We start from the raw sequence: 27,606 nt of genomic DNA on the forward strand, positions 1-27,606 counted from the left end.
GTTGAGGTTAGAATTATTGCGTTCACGTAAGGGTAAATTTAATAAGTGTAACATCAAAAATATTTTATACGTAGGTGAAAAAATGTCTATGTTATCTGAAGCTTCCATAAGTTTAGCTTAAATAGTCCGGATTAGGAAGACATGACGGGTTCCACGAAGTTCCGTGGGCACATAGTGCAGTGGAGTATTTATGTACATTAACATCACGTGGGTCATTAGATTCTTTACTATTCTATATTACATAAAGAAAAGACAATCGGTAAATCTTAAGAGTCGTTAAAATTGTTCACGGTTTTCTTTATTGCTTTTTTTCATTTCCACTGCGATTCGTAAAGGATAGAGTAGAGTTGGACCGATCAGTAACGTACTTATCAATAAGTACACTTTTATCATTTGAGCTAGTCTTTATTACTAATATCCCCTACCATCGAAGTTTGTAACATATATTACAAGCTTCTAAAATTATAGTAGTTAGTTATCATAGCTTGATTTTTGCCGGAATTACGAAACCCCAAGAGGTCATTTAATGATATCCGTTATATATGAAACGTGTAAAAAATGACTACATGTAATGTAAAGCAAGAAGTGCAGTATGCCGTGAAATTATGTGTTAGAATAATGATCGCTTCCTTTAGTACAAAGACGATTGGTTCACTACGTGTGCAAAACATTTTAAGTACCACAATAGTGTTGGTCTGTGGGTTTTTTATTTCGCAAAAATCTTTTAAATTACTTTATTACGTTACTAAGTTTTAACTTATCTACATAGAATGCAAAGAAAACAGTTTCTTTATGTATTTAGACTAAGAGCTTCTGAATCCTTGGAATAGCCGCCCTTCTGTAAAATTAGAAACTTAGTCGCTTTTGGTAAAGATGTTTTTCAAAATGTGGCAACAATTTTTGTTATTCATTTTTTGAACAAAGAAAAAAGACATTTAAGATGTATATAAAAATACATAGAAAATATAAAAAGGTGCGTTCTGTTAGCTGTTGCCTAATCAGCCCATCAGGTATTTGTATATAGGTCCTTTGCTCACATTGTCTCTAAATTAAATCAACGTATTATTTGTGCAATAAAGATTTTATAATATATTTTTTATATGAATTAAATTGTCGCTGTATACTTTAAATGTTAGTACGCTTTGGTACATTTTATATTGTGTAGGATAAAAAATTACAGGCAATATCGATGTGTATGAATATGTGTATGTATACATACATCAACAACATCAGAGGCTCATAATATACTAGCACACTTCATCACCATTAACTAAAAAACACTGTTTACTGCACTTTTCTTCAAATCATATCAATTTATTTTGCGATAAAAATACAGGAGCTATAATTATTAAATGCCACATGTGCCTGCGACTAAATATCGTACATTGTCGATACTTCTATATAACCTGTCATCTCCCCTTTTAACCCTTTTTTCGGATTAAAAGCTAGCAGTAGTAGTAGCCTATATCCTTTCTCAGGTGCTAGACTATCTGTGTACCAAATTTAATTTAAATCGGTTCTGTAGTTTTGGCTTGAAAGCGAGACAGACAAACAGACAGATAGAGTTATTTTCGCATTTATAATATTAGTAAGGAAGTAAGGATAATATCCCATTATGTTTTGGGTAGGTAGGTTTATGCATGCAAAATTTAAAATAGTTTAAAAATTAATTCATTATCCAAATACATCTCGTCAGATTAATTATAAATACATACATTATCGTTTATCACATTATTAGGTGCTTCGATTAAGGAGTAAAAACTTAAAGATTATAACTCTATCGTTATACAGTTTGCTTGGTAACAGATCAACCATTTCAGTACGATTGCGTAATGAAAAAATATGAATGGAATATCAGGCACCCAAATGCCCACCGTGACAACCGGATCTCAGTATGATCAAGTCAGCTTTCTTTCGTTTTCCATTCCAGTTTAAGTGACTGCTATTAAACATAGTGTAGTTAACTTGCTAATGTAAGCAAAAAAATGCATCCAATATGTTATATATAAATAGAAATGACATTCGTCAGTATCGCGTGGTATCGATAAAACTGGCTGGTTGGGCCGATTTTTATTTTGAAATATTTGTTAAACTCCAAAGAAAGTTTAAGTTATGAGAAAATTTAAGAAATTGCACGGAAAATCGCAAAAATAACAATTTTATTTTCCCATACAAACTGTTTGTATCAGTCAAACAGGGTGCGTTCAGAAATATATTGCGTAACGAAACATCAAAAAATCTTTGACATATTATTTAATTCTGAAACGGAACGGAGTTTGCTGGGTCAGTTACTAATTACTATTACTAATGAATATATATTAACTAGCTGTACCCACGACTTCGTCCGCGTAATATGGCGACCTTGATCAAATACTGAAAAAATATTTAACAATCTAACCCATTAAAACCCAAATAAAATGAGTTTCATCGTTCTAGCTTCAAAAATGACGAATATATAAAAACTCTATCATAAAAAAAGCCTAATCAGACTAACAGCCTAAAAAAAAAATTCAAGACTTCTAGCTTTAAAAATGATGACTTTTTATCTTTTAACCCGCTATCTTTTTCTTTAACGTAAAGAATAAGTTTCAAGCTTCAATCTTTGAAAGTGACGATATTTCCATATAATCTTTCATCTTTGTCTTATAACCCTTTTTCTTTATTCATATTTAATCAACAACGTAAAAAATAAATGTAATCCTTGTAACTTTAAAAATAACAATACTTCCATACAACCATAACTCCCTTACAACCCTTTTCCTTTATTTATATTTAATGAACAGCCTAAAAAAAGTTTCAGAGTTCGTTACTGATATCTTTACTTGTATAAAATGAAACCGTTTCCGCTGTCTGTTCGCTTAAATCTTTTAAACTACGCAACGGATTATCCATTATAATCCGTTGCGTAGTTTAGTTTTTAGCAATAGTTAGAGTAATTCAAGAGAAAGGTTTATACAATACATGTACACTGATGCAATGATGGGGTGGGCTGCTAATATACAATAACGTGTAAGTATCGTGCACTTATAATTGATTAATTCGTTATAGTATAATATAATTAAACAGAAAGACATTGGTACGCACGTTAATAACACAAATATACCCCACAAATTACTGCGATCTTAACCTGCCTACACTATCTGCCTACAGTTACTACACCTACTGTTTGAGTGCCACTATAAAGAGTTAGAAGTGCGAAAATACTTCTGCTTGATAATGAGATCGTTATTACGTTTTAAAATTTAATTATTTGGATCCGGCTACTGAAACAAATGGTAAATTTCCATTGATTTTAAACGTAGATATTATTAATCCAGTAGTCGTTCAAAGCGTAGAGAGCAAATTCTTTCTACACTTGTCATCCGGCATGTGATATTAATCTTGTGACGATATGCACTAATAAATAAGTTAAGTGTTGGGTTAGACTAAGAACTGCATCTGTCATCCGCGAGCATATACAACATAATATTTTTTAGAAGGAATTTCCCATGTATCATATATTCAAAATATATAAATTATTAATGTTCAAATAAGGGTATGTTATATTATTGGTATAATTGTAGGGACATAAGAACAACAAAGATAAAGAATCCTAATACAAAAAGATTAAATAACTATTGACTGCCGGATGGTCTAGATGTTTAACATAACGACTTTCCGATTCTGAACGAGCGGGGTTCAATAGGATCCCGTACAATAGATTTAGATGTTCTTACATATATATTACGTATGCATTTAAAACTATTATACATTATATTTGCATTGGTTGTTTTTCGATTGTATTCATAGTACAAACATTGTTTTGTTGGTAACTACATGGCACTGTGAGAAATTTTACAGGTTATTATTAAATATAACAACATCAGTACTCTGGAAGACTTTTGTATGCTTCATATGCCTCTAAGGACTGACACATCCTATGTAGTTATAGCCCCTTCATGCATAAACAAAATATCTCCTTTGGAAATTCCAATGGTTTTTATCTTCTCAGGATAGAGTGTATACTTATACACTCTAACCTGTAGAGTGTATACTTATACACTCTAACCTGTAGAGTGTATACTTATACACTCTATCCTGAGAATATAAAAACCATCGCTCCTAAGAACATTCTTCAAATCTTGAGATTGACGGGTCTAGATAGCGAACTTTGAAAAAGGACGGGCACAATAGAGTTATGCAGGTTGCAGTGCCACAGGTATTAGCACCTGACAATGTACAAAAGACTGTCCTGTTCTGCCTCCTTTGAGAGATGTTGCAAACAACAAACACTAGTACGCTTTGTTGCTTCATGGAGTAACTTTCTGTGGAGTAACTCTTCTATGTAATATGTACCTAATCGCGGAAACGCAGGCATCTGTATATGTAGTAAGCATTAGTATTTATTACATATTTATTACTATTTCATCATAGAGTACACCTACATTCATAACAAAATAAAAAAAAGTATATAACTAAGTAGAACAACTGATGGTTATAATTATGAAGTAAATATGTTATATAATCTTAATAACCTTTCACAAGTAAATATATAACTGATCGTGAAGATATACAATAGACATCTTCATTAATTTAGGTTAGTGGTACACAAACAAAAATATTTAACTATGTACCTTGCTGTTATGTATAATTATCGATATATAATCGATATATAATCTATTAATTTGTTATAATAAACCTAGAAGGGGAAGACGCTTGCGTTACTTAATGTGCCCACTTTTATTTGAAATAAATAAAAAACAAATGTAAGCCAACCTAAATATAAATGTAATTTTGATTACAAAACATTAATTATAATTATCAACATTGAAGTTGAGTGTAAGTTTGTTATTTATATATATATATTTGTTGCAATATGTAGGACATATATTACATGAATACGGATATAACGTCATCAATTAACGCTCGTATTATTCCACGTGTATTGCCATACGTGAGGAAAGAGATGTCATGCCTTTTTTCCTGTAAATTCACTGCTATATCTGACGAATCGACCAAAACACAGCTTTTCTTATTAATGGATTTGGGGTATTAGCTTAGTCTTGTTGCACTTCAACCTAATGATTTTTATTATGGTTTTATAGAGCTCGCTGCCTGGGTCCTTTAGGGAAGAATTGAAGGACTTCTTAGAAGCGATGGTTTTTATCTTCTTATTTATGCATGAGTGGGCTACAACCACATAGGACGTGTATTTGTAGCCTCTTCAATTTGGAAAAATCTGCAAATTTTTGTTAAGCTAGGCCTGAGTGACTGACAATTGTTTATATAATTTACATATAAACAATGTTCGAACTCACTATGCTAGTCGTGATGCATATGTATATTGTTTATACTTAATAGCATTAGTCTGAATTACTACTGTAAGTTTTGATTCGAGTTGTCCGTTATTAGGGTTTATGAATGTACTACTCCTGGTATTTTCTACCAGTGCTTCTTTCTTAGTTTATAATTTTATAAGTATGTGGCCGTACATGTACATATTTGTAACTTAATGTCCGAGATAGACTAATACATAGTCTATCTCAATCATTATGTTGCTAAGAGACTTATCTCCCTTTTACCCCTCTTCTCTTAAGAAGAGGGGTAAAAAGGGTGTCTTTGCTCTGTCTAATAGAATAAAATAATATCTTTATATTATTGTCCAATATTATAAAAATCTATAGGGCAGGGCAACTTTCTATCGATAACCGTCGTACACTATAACGCAATATCAATAGATACGTCAAATGTTTATAATTTAGACACACGGTGGCATTCAGAAAGCAAAACGGATTCACTTTCAATCGTCATTACGTTGCTAGTAGCCGTGTCAACGGCCATGTTATAATACTTATAACAAATGTAACGCGTCAGGTTTAACAACGTGTATGTATGTCAGTTGTTGGAATTTTGTATGTCAAACAAAACTAGCGTATTGAATAATGGATGAGATGGCGAAAAATGTTTTCAGCGGCATATGAATATTAAAGGAATTCAATGTATTTCAACTATTATTCAGAACTTTTCAGTACTATATCTATATTTTGGGGAAAGCTTGTCATTGACTGTCAAGAGTCTTGCATAGTCTTTTGACGAACCTTATTGAATTCCCATTTAATATGATCTTATTGAATATTGATCATACAGATTTAATGTATTGGAGGAAATTCTTTAAATAAAATTTGCCTTTTTGTTAGTGTAATAGAATATTTAGTTTTAATTTTTGTATTAATTTACAAATATTTAACTTCCACAAAGATTTAACAATGAATTCGTCAAGATGTACGTTTGTAGTGATTTAAGAAATATTGATATGGTTTTTGATATATTGAAACGTGTACTATTATTTTTTATAAATAGGAGGTAAGTAGAAAGCCATATGTAATCTATATTTAGTATAAACTTTCTAAAAGTACATACATCGAATTAATATTTCCAAAAATATAAGAAATTTCCATGACCAACCAAACTTATTTTAAAAATTTACATATATTCAGAATTTAAATGAGAATATTTTATAAATAGATTTAACATTTATTTATAGCTAAAAAAAGTATATAATTTCCATATTGAAATATTAGCTACCTACTACTTAAACTGATATAAAAAAAATATATACTTTGATAAAAACGTATGTCTTTCCCAAACAATGCACAGCTATTAAGATAATTTCGCGTAACGTTTTTATAATTAATTCACACCAACTTATGTATTGTATTGTTCTTTAGTGAAACTTGCTTTTATTTTCATTGCATACAATAATTGTCATAGCAATAAATCTTTATCATATATACCATCAAATTCATTGTGGAGATAAAGAAAATGTATAAATGGAAAAGTTTCTTTATTTAAATATATTCTTCTCTTAATATCTTCTTCTTATCTTCTTCTTATAATCTTTTACTATATCTCATTTTTTATAACTACCTTAGAAATACATGGTTAAATTTTATATATTTTTTGGCTACGTTATTATTTACATATGTTATTACATTTTTTTATAATGTCCTTAGAAAAAGATGATACATGTATATCGGTTGATTCATTAGGAGTTAGCAATGTATACCAATGTATCTTTTTTAATTTTCATGATTTAAACTCTGTATTTTTTTAATATTTTTATTACAATTTTAATATCTTGTAATGTCTTAATGTTAAAATGCACTAAGAAAATATAACTAATGTAAACATCTAAACATTTGCATATAGCAATATAATAAGTCAGATGTGGGGTTGATACACGTGTTAATTAATAATTCTTAAGAGTTTCAGACCCATTGCAAATAAATAAAAAAAACAAACCCAAGGTATTGAAATTACTACACAATATGTGTTTGCTAACTACTGCGAGTTTCTCATTTATTACTTTTTTATAATATGCCAAAAGTCTGCCAATACAACGTGCGATACCTCATATTGTAGATATATATTTTTATACATGAATTTAAAATAGTGCATCCGTCAGCGCTGGCGGGGAATCAGTAGAAGATGATAAGGTGAGAATAAACTCAGGTCACTTATCCCATCATCGTAGAAAATTCCCAAAGAATAAAGTATAATGTATTTCAGAATGGACTGCGTGGTTTTACTAAATAGGTACATTACTGGTAAGAAATACTAGTCCTCTGATTACATACATTATAACTTGTGATGGCGAAAGGTTTGTAACCACCTATGGATATATTTTATATATATGTACATCATACTAAGTACTGAAGAAAATCAATTAGAGTACGATTTCCAAATATAAAAAATAAGGTCTTTAGCTTTATAAATATAACCAATAAGAATGGATTTCATAATATTCACACGCGAGCGGGAAATGAAATGTTCCGCACTTGGCAAACAGGATATATAAAAGTTTCTAAGATGTTATGTAGATAACTTTTTAATAATATATCAAACTCTATGATAATTACAATACAATAGGCACTCATTTTTTTTAACTGAATAAGACTATAATTAAATAATTTCATGTATTGAGGTCTCGTTATTAGTAAAATGCAAACTCAATATATGTAGACTATAATTTTGAACTTTCAAGTTGCATATTACTTTATTATTAAGAAACTAAAACAAAATGTCTTCTTCTAGAGTATATAGAGTACGAACTCTATATATTCTATATGTAAATACTTCCGTGAGTTTATATGATATTATAATATGTTTATCTAAAGTAAGAGAAAGTTTTTCTTGCGTGCCGGATCACATAAATATATACTTATATGATTGATAATTTTAAATACATTGAATACCTATCACTCTTTAGTTTTTTTATACCAAAGCTTTGCATATCAAAGAATAAATTACTAAAAAAATAGAAATTGCATTTGACTATTGTTAATCGAGGAATCTTTATATAACAATTAGCACCCACCTTCATACTGTAAACGTTCATCCTGCACAAACAGTAAGAGCGAAAGTCACTTAACACTTGCACTGACACAGGCCACTTTCTCACTATCGACAACACATATATCGACAGGTTCCCGTCCCAAAACGCGAACGAGTTACGAACGTGTCCACCGAATTTACGTCGACTTTCTAGCGCGGACGGAGCGTGCGTCTTTGGTGGTTGCAGCGTCACTCTCACCGGCGATAGTTGTGTTTTCTTTTATTTAAGCTTCAAATCCCCGCTCCAGCGATTGTGTATTATCGCATAACATCGGGTGTTATCGAGGTGTCATTTAGAACGTCTATTATTGCAAATTTGAATCCAATTGCACCTGCATTTAGGATATAAAATTGAATGGTAGATTTGAGTCAGAACTGAATGGGATTGACTGTGTTCCTATTCGGAAGCTTTATAATTAATTGTCTAGTTTTTATGTAATTGGGATAGTATATCTGATAGTAAGTGACCTGATGGTAAGTGGTCATTTTGGTCTACAGATATGTATAATCAGCAAGACGGATATCACGTTCTTATGAGTAATCATACTATCGCTCGTCGGCTGCCATTCCTGTTAACCTAGATTAAATGTCGTTAACTTTAAACTGAAACTCAGCTTACAAAAAAAGCTGCTTTGTGGCTGAAGTAAATGCAGAGTTATGGTATGTGTTATTGAAGATAGATTACAATTAGAGATAAGAATTTTCAATTTGGAAGGCATTACCCAGAGAATAAAATGTTAATTTGAGGTATACTACAAAAAATCTCAGTGAGTAACTCAGTCTCACCAATTTTTTTTTTAAACGATGATAATGGAATGGTGCCTCCGCCTGCGCTAACGGTTTACGCTGGCGGGGCACCAGTGGAGGATGATAAGATGAACACGAAGTCAGTTCAGTTAGCCAAATATGACAAATTCACCGGGAAATGAAAAAAAATATCACGATGGTTTCCAGGGGGAACCACGCGGAGGTCGACCTGACATAGTACATTGTTAGCAATGGGATCATCAGTCCACATTACTAACAATCCCCTTCCCCCCAGTCTCACCTATTTCAGTCGACATGCACCTATGTCAGCAGCATGACATTAGACAGTTAAATTACAGGATAAGAAGCATGACATCTTAGCCCTATGAAATGGTAAAGCATTAATGGTATCATGGGTGTCACATGTTAACATAATAGTCACACCTATTTCATTCGACAGCAGTTTACCTTTTAAGCTGTGTTTCGGTTGTAGATTCACATTAGACAGTTAAATTACAGGATAAGAAGCATGACATCTTAGCCCTATGAAATGGTAAATCATTAATAGTATCATGGGTGTCACATGTTAACATAATGGTCACACCTATTTCATTCGCCAGCAGTTTACCTTTTAAGCTATGTTTCGGTTGTAGAGTCACATTAGACAGTTAAATTACAGGATAAGAAGCATGACATCTTAGCCCTATGAAATGGTAAAGCATTAATGGTATCATGGGTGTCACATGTTAACATAATGGTCACACCTATTTAATTCGCCAGCAGTTTACTTTTTAAGCTGTGTTTCAGTTGTAGAGTCACATTAGATAGTTAAATTACAGGATAAGAAGCATGACATCTTAGCCCTATGAAATGGTAAAGCATTAATGGTATCATGGGTGTCACATGTTAACATAATAGTCACACCTATTTCATTCGACAAGCAGTTTACTTTTTAAGCTGTGTTTCGATTGTAGAGTCACATTAGACAGTTAAATTACAGGATAAGAGACATCACATCTTAGTCCTCTAGAATAGTAACCCATTAATAGTATCACGAGTGTCACATGATAACGTGATGATCTCACCTATTTTATTCTTCGAACAGCTTACCTTTTAAGCTGATTTTCAGTTATAGGATACAGATTAAGCAGTGAAAGAGAGTTTCACGAGTGTCACTTGACATTATGATGAGCGTAGTACTGTTCAAGTATATAGGTGACCGCTTACGAACAGGCTGTAAGCCTGTTTTCCATTCCAATTGCGAAAAAAATAACTACTTATTATTTAATTCGTGTGGCATTGCGTTAAGTTGCTAATATGAATGACCTAACCGTATCCGTATCCTCTTGCTTCGGTGTACTGCGCAAGAGTGGATCGCACTCGAATTTTCCTTATACAAATAGACAGTTAATTGGTAATGTCATAATCTAATTACATATTATTAATGGCTTCGGTGGTCTAGAGATTTAGCACACCGCCTTATATCCGATGGTCGCGGGTTCGATTCCGCGCAAGATACAAATATTTATATTAAGAGTATGATTGTTTGTATTGGTCAGAGTGTTTTCTATATATATTGTATTTGTATTTACGAAAAGCTTTTAGTATTTCTATTAATTGTTGGTGTTGTTGTCCTACCCACAAGCTCTACTGAGATTGCAACTAGTTGGCGCTGTGTGAGTTGTCCAGGGTTATTTACTATAAATATTAATAATAAATAACCCTGGTCATTATTCATTTATATTAATACTAGTGACCTATCCCAGCTTTGCTAAATCATAGAATTCTTGGCTTGTTCCATACTATAACACGCAAGTGTTTTATAACCTTCCTCTTAAATCGCTCTATCTATTGCTGAAAACTGCATTAAAATCTGTTGCATAATTTAAATGATATAAGTGAAGAGGCGGCGGCGACTTTATTTTATACTATGTAAAAAATAATAAATAATATATTATTTTTGATATTATAGTAATTCATACTAATTAAGCAAAAGTATTTATATCTCTCTGTCTGTTTATTACCTTTTTACAACTACACGGTAGAACGGATCTCGATTAAATTTGATAAATTAGAGTGTATCACCACGACGGACACAAACTGTATTTTATTTCGAAAGAAGCAAGCGAAGTTGCAGGTATCGGCTAGGATTATATGTTTATCTGTTTAGATAAATCCAGTTAAATTAATGAACTAGCTCATACTCGGCTTAACTCGAGTTACTGTTTATTTGTCAATTATTAATTATAAACAATAATTCTGCAAAGTTTAAAGCATTCTAAATTAAATGACGCAATTAATATAAATTATTTACACGAAAACTATACCTCTCTACTTTATCTCTTTTAATTTCTCCTAATAACACTTGTCTAATTATTCGCTTTTTGATAGAACATAGAGCATATATTTCTATGCTCCAGGCACAGTCTATCTCCATGTCAAACGTCAGACACATTTACGCATTATGTATTATTATACATTTTATTATACAAACTTTTACCTGCGACTTCATCTGCACACATCCATTCCCTATTTCACTCTTTATGATTATTTTTTGATTAAAAAGATAACCTATTTCCATTCTCACTTCAAAATTCACTTATTTATCTTCACTTTAAAATTTATTCAAATTCCTCTCAGCCGTTTCGTTGTGTTTCGTGTATTTAATTATTGTAGGTATGAATAATTAATTAATTTAAAAATCCAATAAATAAATTTGTTTAAATACGAATACATGTATTATCTTATCTGTGGTATGAACAAAACATTGAAAGGAAAAAATTAAATGAATTTATTGTATCGTTATATATGTAGTAGATAAATTATAATGTAATATAAATAATATTATATGTTATTATATTATATTATAATGACAAGATAAAATAAATTGTAAAATAACATAACAGTAATTTATTACACACACCATTTACAGCGACAGTGTTTTTTTTTTGAGATAAAAAATAGCCTATTGCTGTCCCTTTAATTTATCCTAAAGTCAAATTTCATTAATATCGCTTCAGCCGATAAGTTCTGAAAAAGTAACAAATAGAGAGACTTTCGTATTTTTTAATATTAAGTATACATTACAATCATTTTATCAAATTGTGTTCACTTTTCTCTCTAAAGTTTTTTTTTTGCTTACAAAACGAAAGAAGTTGGTACCTATAACTAGAACCATGATTTCCAAAACGTTGTCTGAGGGGCTGCGCACATCGACCCACTATATTACTACTTAGTTTCTTTAAAGCGTAGTAACTACAACTAGTATTATGAACGCCAAAAATTGTATATATAAAAGATATAATATATATAGCATAGCATATAATACTTATCTGTTTAATAAAAATATTTTAGTCTACTCGTGTGATATCTAGTACCTATACTGTCAAGAAGCGTAGTTACTTGTTCAATGATCTTGGCAGACATTATTACGTGTTAGGGTCAAAGGGTCACTTTCGCTTTCTGCCTTATGTCTGGGGTCGTCCCCAGTGGAAATGCTATTTTCGTAAAAAATATAAAATCATTACTTATGTACATATGCAAAAAGGTTAGCAAATGTTACGCGTTTTTCAGTAGTGTAGTTTTGGTGTTTTATGTAACTGAATTGATAGATAAGCTGATAGTCAGTGTACAAACATGAATAGTATTACCACAGATAATATAGTGTTACATAGCGTTACGAACGTCACAAAGTTACAAAGACCACGGTTGTTATTCCCGAGGATTACGATGCCATGCCTGTATGAGTTGTATGTATTACTACTAGAGCTATCTAGGCTAGGCTTGTTTGTCATTTATGTAGTATAAAAAATCACTACCTTATCTCACCTTTCATACCGAAGTATTCCTATTGACAAGTTTAGACAGATGATATAATATATCATCTGTCTTAACTTGTCAATACACAGACGACTTTGTTTAAAGTCTCCTTCAGTATACTTTCTAATGCATTATTTGAAATAACCAGAAAATCCTTGACGTGCAACCTACTTAAAAAAAATCTTAGTATATTTTTAAGAGTTATATAATGTCTTCATCATCGCCTTGCTTTTTCATCGCTATCATTACATTGGTTTTGGTCGGCGCATATATCATTCTCTTCCATTGACCTCTATCAGCAGTCATATCAGAACATACTCTCTTTTTATTCATATCATCTTTCACACAATCCATCGATTTTTTTAGGCTTCTTCTGTCTTCTTCATTCTTTAGGGTTCGTATTATACCCTTTCTTTAAGACATGGTCCTCGCTCCTCCGCATAACATGCCCGTTCTATAATTGTTATATAATGTATGATATATAATGTTAAATAATCTTATTCATTAATAATACTATTTGTAACCCACGACTTCGTCGTCTGCAAAACAATCAATCCTTATTTCAAATGTCATTACCAGCCGTTTAGTCGTTAAAAGGTACGAAAAAGACAGGCAGACAATCATACAAATGAGCTTGTGTCTCACTTGATGGTACGTGATTACCGCCGCCCATCTTATTCCAAGTGTGTTGCCGGCCTTTTATAAAAGTATAAGCTTTTTTCTTAAAGGTTTAAGTAAGTATTGTTTAACTGAACGCTTATTAGAAATATTAATAATATAATTACTACTAAAGTCTCTTATCTAATGTCATATACTGTATTTCAAAGTAAATTCACACAGGATTTTTTTAGGACAATTCACACAGCGCTATCTAGAGCCAATGTTAAGCTAGCTGCGGCTTAAGTTATTTGTGTCAGATACAAATACATAGATATTTTATTTTTTTCGTGTATACATAGAAAACACCCAGACCGATATAAACAATCACACTCATGAATACGAATCTTTGTGCCGTGCGAGAACCCGCGACCATCGGACGTAAAAACTGTGTGCTAAACCGCTAGACCACCGTGGCCGTCATATCAATTGTTAAAACGTAACAAACATTGTGTTGTTTTGATAAATATCTAATGCCGTCATACTGTAATTACTTGTGGTATCACAACATAACATATTATTGTTTGATGCAAGAATGATTAAATATATATTAATAATTATTATTTTGTGGGGTCGGACAAAAATTGGTATATTGAAAGAAAAATTGATACAAAATTTGTATAAATTCTTTAAAGAGTAATGGAATATAAGTAATGTAATGTAATGTGTATAGTCAAACAATATAAATCTAGCCAAAAATATCTAAAAAAATCGGAACGCATGAGGCATTGAGGTGACGAAGTGGGAATTGAGCACGCTGAAGTGTAATCATCACATAGTATAAAACAAAGTCGCTGTCGCTGTCTGTCCGTCCCTATGTATGCTTAAATATTTAAAACTAGGAACGAAGATTTTGAAGCGGTTTTTATAATACATAGAGTGATTCAAGAGGAAGGTTTATATGTATGTATAATACATGTACACCCGTATGAACCCGGGGTGGTAAGCTAGTAGTATATAAAACATATACTGAAATATGAAACAATAAACATTATTTTATTTAATTAATAAACATTTATAAACAATTAAATATAGTCAGAATAATTATACATTATCTAACCGAATTAGTTATTTACGAATAGTTACAAAATGTACCTCATTAATATTTTTTTATAATTGTACAATAAATGAAAAATTTAAGTTATAAAATCTCCATACAAAAGAACTGTAAAGGTATGATCGTCTCTATTTCTTCATTAGTACAGAGATGTAAAGACGAATCGAGTAGTAGTATTCAGTAATTAATAAATCAGATTAAACATGAGTCAATAACCTCTGACCTTAATCATAAAAACAGTTATCAAACGTCAATCAACGTCATTCAATATCTTCAACATCCGATATGTTTTTCTTGCGTATTACAAAAATTGAAAACATTATCTATTGAGTACAGGTTTTAGTTCAATATCCGCTGTCTATCACCGGTAGTTAAGATTGGTTATAATATCCGTTTTATTCAATACTAATAACTCGCCCCGCCTTCGCACGGGTGTTCATACGTCTGTGAAATTTGTATAAATTAAATTAACACTACCCCTCCCTGATTCACTTGGTTAAATTGTTATATAATACACCGAAACCGTCTAACAGCGGGGGGAAGGAGATTGTTAGTAATGTGGACTCATGACCCCATTACTGCAATGTACCATATCAGGTGGACCTCCACGCGGTTCCCCCTGGAAACCATCGTGATAAACGTTCCAGGGGAATTTGTCACGACGGGCTAACTGATCTGACCTCATGTTTATTTTATCATCCTCACTAGTGCCCGCCAGCGTAAACCATTAGCGCAGGCGGGTGCACCATTCCATTATCATCCATAGAAAGAAAAACCTTTATGTGGGCATTCTAATTACGTAATGCCAGCACACCGTAATTTCCTTAAACTATACATACTCATACGGTGGGAATTTGAATTCCTCTACTCCATTAATGGACCTGGTTATATTTATTTATAGTATTAAAATATATATAAATTACTAATAGGTAAATGTAATGTAAAATTAATAGGACCATTACTGGCAGCCATGGTACTAGAAAATGGTTGAAAGTAATTTTGGAAGACTCTCAGTAGAAAAAGTATGGCATTTTTAAAATCGAGCATTTTTAAAATCGAGAAAATATATGGTGTCTTTTACATTTTGTTTCATGTGTTGTCGAAGGCACGATTACCAGCTTGTTAACTTAATAAGTGTTACCTGCGACTTCGAATTAAACCATTTTTAATAAAAATAAATAAGATTTTTAAAATAAAGATATCCTAAATTACTCTTTATAACATTAGCTATATATGAATGAAAGTCCATTCAAAATCCATCTATTCGTTTCAGAGATTAGCGAGAACAAATAGACAGCCAGAAAAATTGTTTTTAAATATTTTTTTATGTAAATATCGTATATGCTTTCGTATTTATTTAGTGAAAAGCTGTTAATTTTGAATTGCAAACAGACGCTTCAATTTTATTTATTTGTATGAATATGTAAAATAGTGTGTTAATACTGACAATGAAATGATAGAGGTAGACTGATGAACAGATTGAAACTGAACGGTACAAATTATATCTCTATCTAATACATTATCTAAAGAACTAAGGATTCATCAAACCGAATATGTGCAAAATTGTTACATCAGAAAAATGTACACATGAGCTATGTGATAATACTGCGTGCAATAATCGTAATGTAGACAATTTTGTATGTAAACAGTGCATGTACACAACAAATACCTAGCTAATTCGCCACAATAGCATGAAGCTTACTGTATACAGACATAAGACTCAAAATGGATAACGTTTATCCTATTACAAAAGTGTCAGGTGAGGACACTTTTTTAGTTCACGACTTTATCTTCACATTATAATGACATAATCGGGCATTTTTCTACGCAACGCCTTCACCATAATTAAATTTTATTATATCATCTATAAAAATAAATAAAAGTAAAGTGTCTGTTTTAATTTCAAATTAACAGCTTCTCACTAAATGTAAATAAAAATAACAAAAAAAAATATTGTCTGCCTGTTTGTTCTTATTAATCTCTGAAACTGCTTCAGCTGTTACCCGTCTTACCGATTTTGACGGGAGTGATACAAGATCAACAATTTCATATCTGAAATTGTTGATGTTGTGTCATATTCGTATATTTTTTAACTGTTCCCAAGAAAATTGCGTGTCAAATTAATAACGTTTCGAATAATTTGAAAAACTAATCATTCTCTAATCATAAATGAACATTAGACTAGCCGTGTCACAAAATGCTTTTTTTTAAATAAAATCGCTAAACTTTGTCACCGAAATAAAAAAAGAATTATATATATTATAAATTTATAACAAACCAGCGACAATCAATGTTTATTCGTTCTGTTTCAATATAATTCAATATATTTCAACACCCTGTTGTATTGTAGAAACGACACGTAGGGGAAGATGGGGGAATTCGGACACTTAAGCGGCATTACAAATAAAATGCATAATAATCAGTATGTCTTTACTCATTTTTAAACTATAGTTATGTACCTATAAAATCAACATTAATTATTTTAAGATAATTCAACATATATTAAATTTCAATAAAAAACAAAAATGTAGATGTCCGTATTTACCCTTAACCCTTGGGATAAATAGGGACAAGTGCTGGGTTAATTGCGAACAACATCCCATGTTCAAACGAGGTCTCATTTCATTTTCAAAATTAAAAATATAGTCTCTTGAAGAAGACTCAGCACTGCAATTCTGAATGTGCTCAATTTTTATATTTTAAACACAGAAACTTTTTGGTCTTGGTTCACAATACTTTTCCTGGTAATAAATGCAAATATATTAATTATTTTCTTTATAACATTGAGAATTGTTTAAGTTTCTTACACTCTTTCGTCAATTTCCTCTTGTGTTTTTTGATTTTCTATTTGTAGACATTTTTTTGTTCCAGGTTCCTTCTCTTCCACTTCCTTTTTTTCACTGTCTCTTTCTTTTTTTTTTTTTTTTGCTCTAGTTATGAATGTTTCCCGAAATTCGTTGAGATATTTCCTGATATACGTCGTCCGTATTACGAAAAATAAATTAGCAAAATTTTTAGGTTAAAAAAAATTATCAAGACAAACGATTGTGCTATTTACTCCCCATTAACATAGCAATCGACAGAATATATGACTTTTTTCTGACACTCATTCTTTATGAATAACACTCAATAGTAAATTCCAAAAATTAGATCAAAATTAACAGAAATATGTGGGCGTAGCCTTCTATCAGAAATATTTGGTAGGCATTAAAGATGGGGAAATGTAACGCGTGATCATGGCAGCAGGGCGCGGAAGGTTAGGATTGAACAGATATATGTTAGTCCGTATTTACCCCGCGTCCATAATTCCCCCATCTTCCCCTACAAAGTCTCGGGGTTACAAATTAATAATGATTAATCTGTGGAAATGTTCAGTGGTACCTAAATATCGATGAACATGAAAGTGAAATTCATTTTGTACTAATATTTTAAAATTACTTCTTTTTATTAATTAACTTAATCTCTATAACGGACTGAAGAAGGCGAAACAAATATCGCGAAAACATAGTACCTACATACGTTTATTAAAGTTCCGTCCATATTTATAAAATAAATAAAACGATAAATAATCGTTGCCTCAGTACAAGTGGCGACGTCTTTTATTAGCCCATCAAAACTTAATATAAACAGGATAATCTTCATGTGTGTTAATTTGTTTACTACTGTGTAAAAAGCAATGAAATTTGTTTATAATAAAATTTCCCAGTGATTAAATGATTTCACGCAACTAGACAGAAAATAAACATTTCCCTACCATGGATAAACATATGTGTATTACTAGTGTGTTTCATCCGCATAAAATTTATAGACTATGTGAAATTCTGATATATAAGCTATATTAATGTAAAGTTTCATAAAATTTCAATATAGTTTTCCGTGAAAGATTAACAGGGAATTCATCCCCACACGCTAGAACCTAAGTAGTCTCGGATAGTGTGGTTTCAGAGGAGCTTCCTCCCAGGTACACTTAAATACGGAATGAACTATCTGCCGAGGTTTTCTCACGAGAATACAACATGGGGATCAAGAAGGATAATAAGGTTTCTTAAGGGTCGACAAGGCACCCCCTGGTAACACCCCTGATGTATCAGATGTCCATAGGCTACGAAAACCATTTACTATCCGGTGGGACGCATGCTTGTTTTCCACCGTAGTGGTATAAAAAAAAGAAAAATGTATGTTACGAATTTATCCCCAATTTATCCCCGGTTTTAGGGTTTTCTTGTTCTAATAATGCTGCAATGTGGGGAAAGAGGATTGTTGGTAATGTGGACTCATGACTCCACTACTAGCAATGTACCATGTCAGGGTGACCTCCACGCTATATATATATTAGATTATTCTGTTTATATCTGTCCAACACACGTGCACTACCATTGTCGGTTTATTACCAACTAATTCACAGCGTTAGGTTGGACGGAAGATGAGAAAAGCACGTGCTTATTATTTACATTCTTTCTCATATTCGTTTTAATATTCATGTACAACTTAAGTTGCAAGTGTAATATAGACTATCATATATATTTTAGGTCCAATATTACAAAGATATTAAATCTAGATATTAATAAAATGAATTCATTACTATATATAATATCTAGCCTTGCCTACGGTTTCACTCGCATAAAATTTCAATAAAAAATATAGCCCATGTGTTATTCTGACGAATAAGCTATATTACTGTAAAGTTTCATCAAAATCCGTTCAGTAGTTTTTGCGTGAAAGAGTAACAAACATCCACAAACTTTCGCATTTATAATATTATTATAATAAATTATAAATAATAATAATAATAACATTTCCTTATTCCATTCATATTATTAGTATTCATTTTTTTTTTCAATAAATATCGTATATTATTACATGAAAAATATATGTGATTAGATTACATTGGCATTTCTTTCTTGTATGGATGTAATACCCACCCACCTATACTGATGTTTTACGCTGCCAGACATTAATGGATGATGCTCAATGGATAAACCCATCGTGATTTCATATATTATAATTTCGAACTCGTGTCTCTCTGTCAGTCTATTTGGCGTTACAACTGATTAGTCAGAGTATACACAACACACGATATAATGAGAACAAAAAGCGTATCTAATCACAAGAACTGTTTATCATTATTCCAACTCGCTGAAATCATCTTGCATTATGTATGGAAAAACACACGTGCTAAATCTCCAAAGGCGAGAGCGCTTCCCGTCTGAGTCGCTCGCTTTTACCCAGTTTCCTGTCAGGGCTGATTACTTTTTTATTTTCGAAGAAAAGGAAGTTGTATTATTGTAGCATATCAAAACTATAATAATTTAATTATACCTGTGGCCATATATCACCGATCTGTTCACCACGACGGCGTCCGTTGATAACGGCTCTGACTGTCCGATCCTTGATGACAGTTATGACGGTATATCATTTTATTATTTATATTTGTCATTTTGACGCCTCGGAGGTCCAGCGGTTCAACACACCGCTTCACATGTGATAGTTGCGGGTTCGATTCCTCGCACTGCACAAACATTTGTATTCTTGAGTATGGTCGTTTATATTGGTCTGGGTGTTTGTCTATGTATATTACAAAAAAAATATTTAAGTATATCTATTAATTATCTAGTACCCATAATACAAGTTCTGCTTAGCTTGGAACTAGGCTAAGTTTTCTATGTATAATATGTATGTATTACGAAAAAAAATATATTATCTGTATATTTGTATCTGTTATGTAGTACCCATAACACAAGCTTAGCTAAGTTAATTTGGGTCTAAATGGCGCTGTGTGAATTGTTCTGATGTTATTATTATTTGTTCATTTATATAAGACCCATATTTTTATTTACTTATTTAAGTCAGGCTATTAATGGCCTATATTATAAATACCTTACAGATTAACATACAAATTAATGATATTAAAATTTATAGAAAAAATAAATATAAATTGTTTGTTTGTATAACTGCAGGCGTCTGAGAGAATGAAGAGATGAAAATAATCTACGGCTTATTTTATTTCTGTGAGGTCCCCAAGATAAAGTCTGATCCATGATTATTATTCTTGACGGTGGGAGAGAAATGAATATGATTGCCGTCTAAGACAATGTTAGGAACGTGCACAGATCGTAAGCTTAATATGAAGTGGTGACTGCCGGCAATGATAGCTTGCGACTTCGCTGCATTAATTAAAAAACCGAATTTTTGTGTGGTCACGGTACTGATGACGGCAATCTGTTACGGTAGCGCCGATACACCACCCTTCGATAAGGTGTCGAAGTGGTGTGGTGTGTAGTCCTCCTTCAATAAGGTGATCAGCATGATGGTGGGAATTCGGGCCACAAACGCCTTATGACTCGACATATTATAGATGCGTAATTTTTTTGGTTAACTTGTTTTTTACCAAAGTTGGTAAACTTAGTGATATATGATGCTACTGTGACTACTTGTTTTATTACTCAAGTTATTCAACAATGACTGTGACCTACCTAAAAATGAATATGTATTTTTATATTAAGGATAACTTATGTTCGACCTCATACAATCTACATACAGGGAGATTGTATCATGAATCATTAACAATCTTGTTAGTAATGTTGACTAATCACTGCTAGCAATGTACCTCCAGGTTGACTTCCACGCGGTTAAGGTAACGATAAAGACGGTTAGACTTTCACATTTATAATATTATCAGCTGTCCCGGCAAACGTAGTTTTGCCATATAAATTAAAATCGCTATTAAAAAATAGGGGTTGATGCTAGAAAGGTGAAAATTTAGGGTTGTATGTATTTCTCAATCCTAAATAGTAATAAAATGAAAATATTATGTCGAAAAAATAAAAAATATATATTTAGGGGTATATTCTTACCACTTAGGGGTATGAAAAATAGATAGTAGCCGATTCTCAGACCTACTGAATATGCATGTAAAATTTCATAAAAATCGATCAAGCCGTTTGGGAGAAGTATGGTAACTAACATTGTGACACGATAATATTATATATAAGAAGTTTATGGATGTGGCAACCCTATTATAATTACAGGAAATGAGGAAATACCTATAACTCACGACTATTTCATCTGGCGTAAATAATTTATAGCTGATAATGATTCATGTAATGTGACTATTTTTAATTTACTTATATCAGGATATGGTTTTAAAATTTTTTCATTTTTCTATTCACGAGGTTATAATAGCATGGTGATCGGTACAGTAACGGTATTCCCTGACGGGGTATCAATGAAATATAATTCCTTTTATATATACAACAAAGAGCTAAGTCTTTTTTTTTTTCATCATGGGAAAAATCTTTAAAATACTGTTCTTCTAGAACTAGTGTCCCTATGACAGAACTTGTTCTAGAAGAACAGTGTTTTGGTGGTTACTAGGATTCTTACCCATTAAAAAATCACACAATGTACCTCGAACACCATTGCGGGAGTCACGAGGTAGCGTTAGTATTAGCACAGATAACATAATATTACATATGTAATATTAACTTATCTGTCGTATTAGGTTCTAGCTGCCTCACGTTCCTACTAAATTAATCAGTTATTTCAGTTCTTAATTTTTTTTATACTACTATGGTGGCAAACAGGCATACGGCCCATCTGATGGAAAAATCGTTACCGTAGCCTGTGGACGCCTGAAACACCAGGGTGTCACGTGCGCGTTGCCGACCCTGAAAAAACCTTAATATACCCGTCTTGAAAAACCCCATGCTGTAGTCTGAGAAGTTCATTCCATAATCTAAGTGTACGCGGGAGGAAACTCCCTTTATACAGCTAAGAAACAAAATGGTTAATATGGCATATATAATGATATGGTATATAAGAGTGTATGTTTGCATATTCATCACAAAAAAAGGGAAATAAGGAGATGTACATTCATTGTCTAATGACATTTTAGTTTCAGTAGCTGTGTGCTGTCCCACACGATGTGGAATGTATAGCCACATTACTAATTCAATAAAACGTTTATAGATATGTGTGACTTACTGACTTCATACCCCAGGAACCGGGAGATTGACAGACATATCAGCTATTGCGTAGAATCCCTACTTTTTTTATATCAACTATTGCATAGAATCACTACCATTTTTTAATAGTGATAACGATCAATTAGTCCTTCGCTGACAACGAAACCACAAATCAACTCTACTGACAATCGCCCCACATCTATAATCATACAAGTTGATTGACCTGAAAAACATTAATTAACAAATTAGCATTAAAAATAAAATATGATAATAAAAATAAATATGATTAAAACTTCATCATCATTAATCGTATAAGATAAAATCGCTGTCGCTGTCTGTCCTTATGTAAGCTTAAATCTTAAACGGATTTTGAAGCGGTTTTTTTAAATAAATAGTGATTCTAGAGGAAGGTTTATATACTCGTATATCGAGGAAGGTTTATATACAACCGTGTGAAGCCGGGGCGAGTAGCTAGTTTAATATAAATCGTAGTGTAATTTAAAGTAATTTTAAATTTAGTCAAGTAAAGGAGAGTATAAAAAAAATAACAAAAGATATAAATAATAATAATAATCGCGCCAGATTACAGCCGTGGAACTCTGTGGAATGTACTATATCTAATATATACTATATATATACATATATATGCTCTGTGGAATATACTATATATATCATGTGTTATACCTATCAGTTGTTTATTTATATTTTTATAAACATTTTCGTCACTTCTACAGATTCAGTTTTTATACAAGATTTTTTTATTTTCAGGCGTTCATAGGCTACGGTAACCATTTACCATCAGATGGGCCGTATGCTTGATTACCACCATCGTAGTATAAATAAAAAATACAAGAATTATTATTTGTTTTCCTACCGTCTATATAGTCTATATAGTTGTTAATCTGTTGTACCAACAATGATCTATGAGAGAAACTATAATGTTGAAAAGAAAGACTCTTCTTTCAGTTATCAGCTAGTATGAATATTTATAATTTGAGTAAACAATGCTATCTCAGTTCAGGTCTGATGAATTGTTTTTATTTATATTGTGATTTAAACTGGAAAATGTTTATTTATTTGCATCATACTAAGCTAGCTTTTCAGTTTCTCAGTATGGCCACTTAAGTACATGAATATACTATTTATATATTATTTGAGCAAAAAAATATATTCTACCGTTGCCGGCCGTAATAGTATATACCTACTCGTATATAATCTTTTTTATGTTCAAATAAATAACTAACTCACCAATCCTTTGCACTATATTTGACACAACCTATAGTTGTGTAACTAAACAGAAAATATAAAAGTAAAAAATTGTATATAATAAACATAGTTCACAATAAGAAAAACTTATAAATGGTGGTCTGTTGCTAACATACACAATAGTTAAAAAGAAAACAGTCTGTAGGTACTTTGTGTACGATCTAAATAATAATAATAATAACAATCTCAGGATAATTAACACAGCGCCATCTAGACCCAAGTTATTTAAATATTGTGTTATACTAGACAACTGATACATATACATAGATTTTTTTTTCATAAATACTTACATATTATACATAGAAAATACCCAGACCGATACAAACAATGATACTTCATAATAATCGCGGGTTAGATTCCTCGCACATTAGTATTCATGAAATACTAATGTGCGAGGAATCGAACCCGCGACCATCGGTCGTAAAGCGGTGTGCTAGATCGGTAGACCACCGAGGTCGTCAAATAATATATTGCTATCCTGCGGAAATCGAGAAAAATATGTGTAAATATGTTTAGGTCTGGTAATCAACTACATATAGGTCCCGAGTATTGATGAGGTCTAGTTTATACATGGTTTCATGTTGTACACTTTATATAAATGACAAATGATATTAACCATGATACAGCTCCTGATATCACCGTAAATAGCCTATTTGTATAAAGTATACAATTGTGAACAAGGGTAAAAAAAATTTACAACAATGTTATTTTCTGTTTATCTAATTACAGCGTATTATTTCATCCGTATGTATTTTCAATAATGGTGTATTTTCCCAAGGGAATTGTTTTGATCGGTATATAAAATACCTATGTAAACAGTAAACTAGGTCATGTTTTTATTATATCAATTTTTTTACATACATACATCCCTACAGCTATTATGCCTAACGAGATAGTCAGTGGAATGTATGAATTTCGACGCAGTGCTAAATTAGACTCTAAACTTAGAATATAAAAATTTAGAAAATAACTAATGTGTAGAATTCAGAGGAGCGCAAACAGCCTTCTAAACATTATCATCATTACCATCATTGTCCCTATGTATGGCTAAATCTTTAAAACTACGCAACGGATTTTGAAACGGTTTTTTATATAGACAGAGTGATTCAAGAGGAAGGTTTATATGTATAATACACGTACACCCGTGCGATGCCGGGGTGGGTAGCTAGTAACAAATATGTCAGATTGTCCACTCCATAAGCACTGTATCGTCATTACACTACTGCGGACCCAGTGCATCTGAACGTGGACATATATATATATATATATATGAATTGAAATAACAAGGATATATATTATAATTTACTAACATAGTTTATAAGTTATATACTAACATAATATAGATGGATATCTGAATTAATAAAATTTAAAAATGTCTTCTTTAAGTGATAAATTAAAAAAAAAACTGTAAAAACTTAAGTACAAAAATCTTATTAAATATAAGAAAACGTTATTGGGAATCCCTATGAAAAATGGTTTCTGTAGTGACGAATATTTGGTGTTTCATAATATTCACTGATAAACATTATTGTACCAGACTTAAATTAAAATAACTTCTATATTAATTTATTTAAGTCTGGTCTATTGAATACATGATTCATTTTTTAATAACCTAGAGTATTTCCCATGGCGCCATTTACTCACAAACTCAAACTCATGAATACAATATGTATGTAATATGTACTTTTATGTACCTTGCGTGAATCGAAACCGCGACTGTCGGAAGTAAACTATCAGATTGCCGTCAATTAAGTTGATGTAATATATTATCTAAAAAAATACTGGACTCTGGCTCTGTTCAAATTATGTCTGTTACATAAATTGAACAGAGCAGTTATTGAGGAGTATGGAGAGTCCTCTGGAAGTGCGTAGCAAAACCAAGCGACTGGTACAACTCAAAGGATTAATGAGCAAAAACTGAAGAGACAGTTTATCCTCAACGTAAGCGGTAGGATGTTTCCATATTTTTTTAAGTAGACTATTTTTTATCTGTTGGTGTCATTTTCAAATAAAATGACAAATTTTTTGTGTTTTATATATGCGAAAATAATGTAAACATATGTTTTTTTTTATTGAGGCCTTTGGGCTATTGTCAGGTAGTAGAATTGCGACCCACTCCCATTCCCCTTCAGCTTGGCAAAATTTGCAGATTTTTGTTGATAACAGGCATAAGTTTACCATGTGTTTATTCAATTTACAGTGGCCAATCACAGCCCTAGTCATGATGCATATGTTGTTTTTACCCAATAGCACTAGTCTCTAAAAGTATTGATTCGAGTAGCCCGTTGTTTGGGCTTTCTGCCTGATACGTAAACGTGTAAATATGTATTTAAATCGTTTATTATTTAAATTTAAGGTATATAAAAGTATTGTTCTTCTAATGAATTAAAGAACATTAATTATCACCCAATAAAAACTGAATCCAATGAAATAAAAACTGAACCAAATGAAAAATTTCTAACATCTTTACCTAAACTTAATAAGGATAATTAGGAAACATCAATTGACACGTGTACTTCTTATAGTGACGTGCCTACATATTACGTTTTATGCCTATTTGCCACACAAATGTTTATTACACCAGTAATTGCGTGGTTACACTAAGGTGAGGTGAGGGTGTCATAATAATATGTAACTTTCTATGCTAATATTATTAAGTTCCATTGACAAGAATTGAAGGATATTCTTTGGAACGATGGTTTTATCTCCTCAGGATAGAGGGTATACTTTCCAAAGGAAATATTTCGTTTATCAATTAGTGGGCTACAACCACATAGGATGTGTTCAGCTTGTCAAAATCTGCAGATTTTTTTGTGCACAGGCCAGGCACAGTTATAGCTAAGTAGCTTCACTGGTGAACTGAAGTGGATACATGCTTTTAGTTGATATTAGAAATATATTGTTACTAGCTGATGCGCGCAATTTCGTCAACATCATACTTACTTCACATTTATCATTATATAATGCCAAATTTCGATAATATAATTTTAAATTATAGCCTATTATTATTCTGACGTATATACTATATTACTGTAAAGTTTCATAAAAAACCGCATATCTGGTAACAAATTTAATTTACAGTATACGTTAAAAGAGAGCACTGATACCTATAGAACAGGTGTAATATGTAATTTAGGCAATCAGGGTCTCACATTATGTTACATAACTTTTTGCCATTTAGTAAGAGTTAAAGTAAGTTGCTTGCTGCCTGAAATAGGTAAGACAGAGGTAGGGTAAGAGTAGACAGAGTACTTACGCAAATGACTTTGTAGAAAGTCTACCTTAGTTTATTATTACCTTTCAGTTTAATGTACTTACCCATTACAATCCTTATGCAGTAGCATAATTTGTCATGTACGTCACAGTATATTACCCATATTCTTCAACGTGACGCAAAGGTAATTTACCTCACATTTTACAGATCATAGAAAATTCCCTCCTTCCTAATATTCCGAATTATATATTTTTTGATGCCAGTAAAAGACTTTTGCCATGTATAATCTAATCAGTAATAATATAAAAATAATCTTTAAAGATCCACACCAAATTTTTTTAGAGAGAGACCTCCTCCTGCTTCTGGAGTAAAAAAAATACTTTATTAAGTATTAATAAGTAAGTTGCATAAAGATAATTTGATAGTTGGTAATAGAATAGAGTTAAAGCACTGATAAGAGAATACGGAAGAGATTAAGGTAATTTATAGAGTTTTCCTCCAACATACTA

At 31.7% G+C, this 27,606-nt stretch overlaps 1 protein-coding gene across 1 annotated transcript in view; it reads right to left on the bottom strand.

Annotated features, from left to right (window-relative positions):
* The window catches only part of LOC131850548 (uncharacterized), a 34,200-nt gene extending 25,706 nt beyond the window's left edge, over positions 1-8,494 (bottom strand). The window contains exon 1 of the mRNA XM_059200800.1: positions 8,357-8,494. Coding sequence (XP_059056783.1) covers positions 8,357-8,377 — 21 coding nt within the window. The 5' untranslated portion in view covers positions 8,378-8,494. The remainder of the gene's footprint in view (positions 1-8,356) is intronic.
* Between the last annotated feature and the right edge of the window lie 19,112 nt (positions 8,495-27,606).

This window comes from Achroia grisella, unplaced genomic scaffold (genome assembly GCF_030625045.1).
Source record: "Achroia grisella isolate CSIRO2021 unplaced genomic scaffold, CSIRO_AGI_Agris_v1 utg770, whole genome shotgun sequence".
In the NCBI taxonomy this organism is placed as follows: domain Eukaryota; kingdom Metazoa; phylum Arthropoda; class Insecta; order Lepidoptera; family Pyralidae; genus Achroia; species Achroia grisella.